Source organism: Nannospalax galili, unplaced genomic scaffold (genome assembly GCF_000622305.1).
Source record: "Nannospalax galili isolate Female #2095 unplaced genomic scaffold, S.galili_v1.0 scaffold1200, whole genome shotgun sequence".
Lineage (NCBI taxonomy): Eukaryota > Metazoa > Chordata > Mammalia > Rodentia > Spalacidae > Nannospalax > Nannospalax galili.
Window position 1 is genome coordinate 165,832 of NW_008347131.1, and position 8,854 is coordinate 174,685.

The 8,854-nt window shown below is 40.0% G+C and overlaps 1 protein-coding gene across 2 annotated transcripts in view; it reads right to left on the minus strand.

Annotated features, from left to right (window-relative positions):
- Ckap5 (cytoskeleton associated protein 5) overlaps positions 1-8,854 on the minus strand; it is a 132,750-nt gene that overhangs the window by 5,584 nt on the left and 118,312 nt on the right. For both annotated transcript variants that reach the window (XM_029568551.1, XM_017800747.2), the window contains exons 37-43: positions 5,451-5,630; positions 4,314-4,501; positions 2,712-2,787; positions 1,593-1,781; positions 1,363-1,500; positions 688-771; positions 107-266 (exon numbers count right to left, since the gene is read on the minus strand). In XM_029568551.1, coding sequence (XP_029424411.1) covers positions 107-266; positions 688-771; positions 1,363-1,500; positions 1,593-1,781; positions 2,712-2,787; positions 4,314-4,501; positions 5,451-5,630 — 1,015 coding nt within the window. The remainder of the gene's footprint in view (positions 1-106; positions 267-687; positions 772-1,362; positions 1,501-1,592; positions 1,782-2,711; positions 2,788-4,313; positions 4,502-5,450; positions 5,631-8,854) is intronic.

The following is an 8,854-nucleotide window of genomic DNA, read 5'->3' on the forward strand; positions in this document are numbered from 1 at the left end:
AAGAAAGAGAATGCCTGTGGGAATACCAGCTTAATTTTTGACAAGCCAAGTTTATGGGCTGGGAACTACTTTAGCTAATTTCTGGAACTACAATTGGAAACCATACCTGTTGAAATGGGAATACGGCCTTTGCCTTCCCTCTCCATCTCAATCACCCGAAGGCCTCTTTCAACATAACTCTGAAAGAACTGTGAAGAATTTTTCAGAAATGGTTCAATGTCGGCATCTGAATATTTTTTCTTATATTCATATAATTCTGCTAGGCCCTGGTAAACAAGAAAAAGAGGCAGATTTGGATATAGGTTAGTACTCCTTTTCTGAAAAGCAAATCCCCACCTATTTGGTTTAATCCCTCCCTTTCTCTTTCCTTCCTTCCTTTTCTTCTTCCCATTACTCCTTTTGGTTTTTTGGAGACAATACTGACTGGCCTGGAACTCTCTATATAGAGCAGGTTAGCCTTAAATTTACAGGAATCCTTCTGCCTCAACCTCCTGAGTGCTGCAATTACAGATGTACACCTCCACAGCTGCCTTTTTGTTTGTTTTTATGTTCTTGAGACATAAAAAGCTCAGGCTGATCTCAAACTTGCAATCCTTCCTTCTCAGCCTTCTGAGTACTGCTACTACAGTGGGCTGCCATACCCACCTCTAGGTTTAATAAACATTTCACTTTTTAGTGTTCACTCACCTCTTTAGTGTTCTCTTTAGAGCCAATCTTCTTAAAAATCTCAGCTAAGAAATCATTTACTTTAGCTTTTGATGATTTTTCATCCTGAAAAGTTGAAAACCACAAAGCAGGACTGGTTAGACTTACTAATTAGAAGCAAATGGTAGGATACTAACAAAAACAACTTCAAAATCTGGATCTTATGGCATGTTTCTGCCGGTAATGGGCTCTCGAGCTGCAGAGCTTGCACAGCAAGAATAGCATTCTAGATTATGAGTGCCTCCAGTCTCAGGATTTCTCCTCAACTTTAGGGAGGAGCTGGTCCAGTTCTCCCTAATTAAGTAGAACTAACAGCAGACTTTTCTAGTGATCAATACTTTTGACACAGACGTAGAAATCTTTCTTGTGGAATCAAAAAGCACGTTTATTAGCTTGTGTTTTAAAACATTTTTTTTTTTTTGGTCTTTTTTGAGAAAGGATTCCTTCCCCTGTAGCCCTAGCTGACCTGGAACTCACTATGTAGGCCAGGCTGGCCTCAAACTCACAAAGCCTCCCAAGTGCTAGGATTAAAGGCATGCATCACCACACCTGGCTCTCCTGTTTTAAAACTTTTAAGGTAGAAATGGTTATAGCACAAAAGCAAAAGACTGATCAGATCAATCCTCAAGTGTTCTCTTTAGAAGTCAGGCTACTCACTATTCGAGAAGCTCCCTTTTCTGTTTCCTTATCAGACTTGCTCCCAGTCTGGTCCATACTGTGTTTCATCATCCGGCATAAGTGGGCCTCCAGTTCAGACTCATTCTTGTTGTCAATCATTGTAAGGTGGTCTAGGATCTAAGGGAGATGAACACATTCAAATGCTACCAATGGTTCTTCCATGAAGTTCTTTCAAGTTCCCTCAGAGAACAATTGCTGTTCTCATTTACCTTGGGTCCTTTTAATTTGCATAAGGTGTGCAGAAGGGTCTTTAGCGTCCTTATGGGAAATTCACTTTTGCATTGTTTCAGTTTCTCTTTGGGAAAGACCTTCATGAAAATGTGGATGTCCAGAAGAATCCTGTCTAGGTTAATGCTATTGATGGTGTCAGGTAATAGCCGAACCATTCTCCAGAGACACTATAAAAAACAAAACAAAACCTAGGAGTGCCTAAAGAATGAAGTTAACTTGTCATCACCTTTTCAAGTTCAAGACTATTTATTTATTTATTTATTTATTTATTTATTTATTTATTTATTTAGCCATCCTGGAACTCACAATGTAGGCTGGCCTTGAATTCACAGAGATCCGCCTGCCTCTGCCTCCCAAGTGCTGGGATTAAAGCTGTGTGCCACCACGCCCAGCAAAGCTCATTCTTTTAAGCAGGTATGTGTGAGAATAACTTCTGACTCAGGCTGTCTGGTTTGGCAGTAAGCACTGATATCCTCTGAGCTATTACACTGGCCTATTGCTCTTGTTTTTTGAGATGAAGTCTGGCTATATAATCATCACTAGCTTCAAACTAACATGGCTAACTCTGACTCCTAGCTTTTAGGATTACAGGTGTATGTCACAGCCTGTGGCCTGACACCAAAAATTTTTAGGTTTGAGTTTAGTGACACATTGGAAAAAGAGAAAGTTAAAGACCAATTATACATACATATTTTGGAGACAGCCTCACTGTGTAGACCAGACTGGCCTTGGCCCATGTCTTTCTGCCTCAGTCTCATGGGATGGCAGTTATATGACCATCCCTTGGCTTACCAATTAATTATATTTTTTCAGGTGTACACGTTAGTTGATTTGAGTCAATATCTTAATTCAAATTTATTTTTCTCTACATTTTAACAAAGTGATTATATTTTTCTTTTTCTTTTTGTTTTTTTTGAGACAGGGTCTCCCTGTAGCCCCAGCTGTCCTGGAACTCACTATGTAGACCAGGCTGGCCTCGAACTCACAAAGAGCCACCTGCCTCTGCCTCCCAAGTGCTGGGATTGAAGGTGTGCGCCACCACACCCGGTGTGTGATTATATTTTTCAAAGAAAGAGATGAAATCATTTTAATTTTACCTTCATAACGAGCTCTGAGAATTTGGGAGAACTGGCTGTTGCTAGCAGGCTGTCTTGGAGCAAAACAAGTAGGGCACTGGAAAAACAAACAGCATTAATAAGTTTTAAATCTTCATTTTAAAAAATTTATCATTATTATTTTTTTATTTTATATGTACGTGTATTTCCTGCATGTATGTGAGTGCACCCATGTTGTGCAATGCCAAGGACGTCAGAAAAGAGCTTCAGATTCCCCTGGAACTGGAATTAAGGACAGTTCATAGCCACCATGTGGGTGCTGGGAATCGAACTCGGGTCCTCTGCAAGAGCAGTCAGTGCTCTTAACCACTAAGCCATCTATCTATCCAGGCCCCCAAAATTTTATTATTTTTACTTTATGTGTATGAGTGTATTGCCTACATGTATGTAAGTGCACCTGTGTCATGCAAAGCCTGCAGAGGTCAGAAGGCATTGGATCTCCAGTTCCAGGAGTTATGGATGGTTGTTAGCTGCCATGTGGATGCTAGGAATCAAACCTGGATTCTCTGCAAGAGTTACCACTCCTCTTAACCTCTCTAGTTCCCCATTCATTCTTTTTTTTAAAGATTCATTTTTTTTTTAATGTGTGTGAGTATTTGCTCCTACATGAATGTATGTGTACCATATGTGTACCTGGTGACTTTGGAGGCCAGAAGAGGTCACTGGATCCCCTGGATCCATAGAGGGTTATAAATTGCTATAAGGGTGGTGGGAATTGAATGTGGGTCCTCTGTAAAAACTGAAAGCTCTCTTAACTGCTGAGCCAACTCTCTAGTCTCTATATTTTAATTCTTTTTTAAAAAATTTTTATTTATTATTTTTATTTTTTGTGTATGCATGTATTGCATGCATGAAGGTAAGTGCATCTGTGTCAGGCAATGCCCGTGGAGGTCAGAAGAGGCTGTCAGATCCCCTGGGACTGGAGTTACAGACAGTTGTTAGCTGCCATGTGGGCACTGGGATTGGAACCTGGGTCTTCTGCAAGAACAGCCAGTGTTCTTAACTGCTGAGCCATCTCTCCAGCCCTAAACTTTAATTCTTAAAACCACTAATTGAAGTGTGAATATTCTCTATCCATCTAATAAACTGAGAACTCATGAATTAGAGTAATTATTAAAAAAATACCACTTGAAAAACAGTAAAGCTTGTCCCTTTCTTTCACTGCAATTAGAAGCTGAGAGACAAATGTACCTGAAATGTGCATGCTAGACACGTAATCAGCACATTTTACTGTCTAGTCTAGAAAATTCATGGTATTGATTGGCATATAGTTGTTAACTAGTTTTAGTTGTTGTTTTAGGCCGGAATACATTTGATCCATTTAGAAAAAGTAGTGAATCAACTTATTAGGCAAATTTAAAGTTAAAATTGATCTAGCGACTTCCATCTTCTTGCCTCTACCTCCTAAATGCCAGAACTATAGGAGTGTGCTACTATGCCCAGTTTATTCAGTGCTGCAGATCATACCCAGGGCTTTGTGAATGCTAGACAAGCACTCTACCAACTGGCTACATCCCCAGCCTTGACTTCCTGATTTCTATGTATAGACAAAAAAAGGCTCTACTGATGAAAGTATAGATATACCTGAGAATGTTAGTCTGGTCTGACTTCTCCAAAACCTTCACCACCAAGAGGTTCACAGAACGGATCACCTGCTGTCCTTCCTCTAGATCTTCTATCCGAGAATCCAGCATTAAGGTGATGAGGCCATGCATCAGGTCTTTTAGTACTCCAGTGGAGGCCTCCCGGGCCAGGCTCTCTATCTGAAACAGCTATCCAGTCCTAACTGTGTTAGGGAGGTTTAAACTCAATATATGGAACTAAAAAGATAAACATAGTTGGTGTATTCTAGTAAATTTAAATTAGATAGGCCTCACTATATTATTCAGCTGGCCTTAAACTTGCTTTAGACTTCCAAGTACTGGGTCACATGCATGCACCAACACACCTGACATAATTACATTATATTTTGAAAACTTTTAAAAACCTTTTACACAGAAATTTTCAGTAATAGCCAGTATTAATTGGTGTGCTTCCTTTCCTTTCTAATTTTTTATTTTGTTAGGCAGCGTCTCACTATGTAGCCTTGGCTGGCCTGGAATTCACTATGTAGACCAGCCTAGCTGTTAATACATAGAGATCTGAGTGCTGGAATTAAAGGCCTGCACCACCACGCCTGGCCCTCTACTGTATTTTTTATGTGAGCACAATAATCTGTGAAAAGCCAAATAGGACCTACTTGCCTGATGAAGAAACTGGCAGGAAGCAGAAGCAGCTAAGCATTCTACTTTATTTTTAAACCTTAAAAAATTTATTATTTTAATGTTATATGAGTGTATTGCCTGCATGTAAGTAGGTGCACCCATGTTGTGCAATGCCCGTGGAAGTCAGAAGAGGATGTTGAACTGGAGTTATGGACAGTTGTTAGCTGCCATGTGGGTGCTGGGAATTGAACCCAGGTCCTCTGTAAGAGCAACCAGCACTCTTAATCACTAAGCCATCTCTCCAGCTCCATAAGCATTCTACTTTATATCCTAGCAATAACGTAAGCTGCAGTATACTCCAGCATTCAATGGAGTAGTCAGCAGTTGGCTACATGACGCATGCATAATTCTACCAAGTGATGTGTAACTCACTGGAACATAAGCATTGACTCTGGCTTGGGAACTCTGGTGGGATGACAGATCTAGGAGAAACTTAAGTTCTGCAGAGGCACCTTACCGAAATCATGTTGCCAATGATACAGCTATACAACTTGATGATTTCATCCTTGTCCAACTTCTCATCTGCCATATGTGTGTTGTAGATGAGTCTTAGCTGCATGAATGTTGCTATCAGAAACTGATCAATGTGGCCAGACATAGCTTCAGCTTTGTCTTCTTGTCTCAAGACTTCATCAATCTAATAACAAAAATTCCAAGCTGTAGTTCCCAAGCTTTATGAGTAGCAGAAAGACACTATAAGACACTTTTCTATAGGAGCATTCACTAACAAATCACTTGTAGTATCTTACCTAGAAAAAAATTCAGTAACTTTACACATAAATAACTATTCCTTGGAGATGCAGTCATTTGGTATATTATTTACTGAGAAAAATAATATTATGTGAATCATATTCTAAGAGGCTCACTATATAGTTCAGGGAATAATAATCCCTCTACTTAAATGTTCAATTTATTAAAAATAGTACCTTTCAGTCAGGCATGGTAGCGCATGCCTTTAATGCCAGCACTTGGGAGGCAGAGGTAGGTGGATCTCTGTGAGTTCAAGGCCATCCTGGTCTACATAGTGAGTTCCAGGACAGCTGGGGCTACAGAGAGACCCTGTCTCAAAAAGACCAAAAAAAAAAAAAAAATTAGTACCTTTCTTTGGACTTTTTAGACAGAGCTGATATTAAAAGTCCATTTAAAAAAAAAAAAAAAAAAAAAAGCATGCTGGGCATGGTGGTGCATGACTTTAATTCCAGCACCTGGGCGGCAGAGGCAGGCGGATCTCTATGAGTTCAAGGCTAGCCTGCCTAGTCTCCATAGTGAATCCAGGCCAGCTGTGACTACAGAGAGACCTGTTTCAAAAAAAAAAAAAAAGGCAAGAGTAGTGGCATGTACCTCCAATCCTAGCACCTGAGGTTAAGGGAGGAGGATTTTGAGTCCAGCCTAGGGTACACACAGTCAATTTCTAGGATGTTCTGAGTCACATAGCAATAATCTGTCTCAAAACTACCACCAACAAAAACTGCAAAACAAACGAATTATGAAAAAGCAAGAAGAGCTTAGTGGTAGGGTGCTTGTCTATAGTAAGTGCAAGGCTCTGGGGTTGGATCCACAGTACTGCTAAAAAAAATTTAGACACTGGTGGGGGCTGGAGAGATGGCTCAGTGGTTAAGAGTACTCACTGCTCTTGCAGAGGACCTGGGTTTGATTCCCAGCACCCACATGTAGGCTATGAACCGTCGTTAACTCCAGTTCCAGGGGAATCTGAAGGTCTCTTCTGACACGGGTACACTCACATACATGCAGGCAATGCACTCATACACATAAAATAAAAATAATAAATATTAAAAAAAAAAGAAGAAGACACTGGGTATGGTGGTGTATACCCTTAATCTCAGCACTCGGGAAGCAGAGGCAGAGGCAGATGGATCTCTGTGAGTCTGATATCAGACTGGACTATATAGGCAGGTCTGGGGCAGCCAGGGCTATATAGTGAGACCCTGTCTCAAACCCTCCCCCAAAAAAGAGGACAAAACAGCACCAACAAAAAGGAAATAATAAATAATAAGCAAAAGACCTCATTTACCAGATGATAAAAATGAGGTCCAGAAAGTTCAGACTGCTTACTCAATATAAACTAAAAATTAATTTTTCTCCTATCTTGGTCCAGTGTTTTCATAGTTTAGTAAACTCGATGTTGCTGATGGCAATGTGTTCTGTGGGAAAAATATGCAGCTCCTATATATTAATATAAAAGTATCTTCTTAGGGCCTTGTATATGCTAGGCATATAAAAATATTTTTTGATTATGTGATTACATAAATAATGTCATGAAACCACCATAATCAGTCTTTACTAAGTCTCCCTCTGAGCGGGGTTGCCACACTGCACAACTCTGCTAGGGAACCATGTATATACACTACAAGGTGAAGGGTGCCTCCTGGTGGTGTGGAAGCTATGGCCCTATTTTCATTTATTTCTCCACATACACATACTTCATAAACACAACCTAAAGTGGGACAGTTTAGTATCTGGCTTGATACACATAAGTTTAAAAGAAAAAAAAAAAATTAACACAAGGCCAGGCACACCTTTAATTAAAAATTAACACAAGGTGGTGCAGACCTTTAATTCCAGCACTTGAGAGGCAGAGGCAGCCAGATCTCTGTGCGTTCAAGGTCAGCCTGGTTTACATATTGAGTTCCAGGCCAGCCAGGGCTACATAGTAAGACCTTCCTTCAAAAAAAATACCAACAAAAATACAAAAAGTTAATGTAGTCAAAAATTTCCACTTCCTTATTTATTTTGTTTAGTTTAAAATGAAATTTTTCCCTATAATAAAGTAAAAAATGTTCTATAAGCTTTTCTTTTCACATCTAGGTCTTTATAACCCATCTGATATAATTTTAGTATAGGAAATAACTATATTGTTGTTCGCAAGCTAAATAACTAGTCTAAGCACCACCTATTAATTAATTAATTAATTAATTCTTGTTTCATTATGATTTGTTCGGAGACAAGGTCTCAGTCTGTAACCTTGACTGAGCTGGAACTCACTATGGAGACCAAGCTGGCTTTGAACTTGTGATCTTCTCACCTTTGCCTCCCAAGTGCTAGGATTACAGACATATACCATGACTCCTACGTGGTTCATTAATAAGATGGTGATGATGATGATGATGATGATTTTGAGAAAAGGTCTCATGTACCCTGAGCTGTCGACAACTTTCTATGAGTTGAAGATGATCCTGAACTTCTGATCCTCTTGCTTTTACCTTCCAAATACTGGGATTACAAGTGTATCCCAACATGCCTGGTTTATATGTTGCTGGGAATTGAATTCAGGGCTTTGAGCATGCTAGGTAAGGCACTCTATCAAGTGAACTCCATCTTCAGCCCTGACTAATTTGTTTTTACTGAAATTTTAGAGTTCTTCTCCCTGGGCCTAAACTTCAACACCTCAGCGACAGCAGCTCTGTAATCACTACAAATGCAAATTGTGTGTGTGTGTTTGTGTGTGTGTTTTACTTTTATTTAAGTGTATGTGAGTGCATGTCATGTGTGAACAGGTAACTGTGGCGGCCAGAAGAGGCTATTTGATCCCCTGGAATTGGAGTTACAAGTTGTCAGCTGCATGACATGGGTGCTAGGACCCAAACTAGGGTCTTCTTTTTGGTCTTTTTGAGTCAGGGTCTCTCTGTATCCCCAGCTGGCCTGGAACTCACAGAGATCTGCCTGCCTCTGCTTTCCAAGTACTGGGATTAAAGGCATGTGCCACCATACCTGGCAAGTAGCAAGTACTCTTAAGTCATCTTATGTGCTATTTTCAAAAACTATCTTTGCTATTCTTAGGTCCTTTGCATGCATATGCTCTCTCTCTCTCTCTCTCTCTCTCTCTCTCTCTCTCTCTCTCTC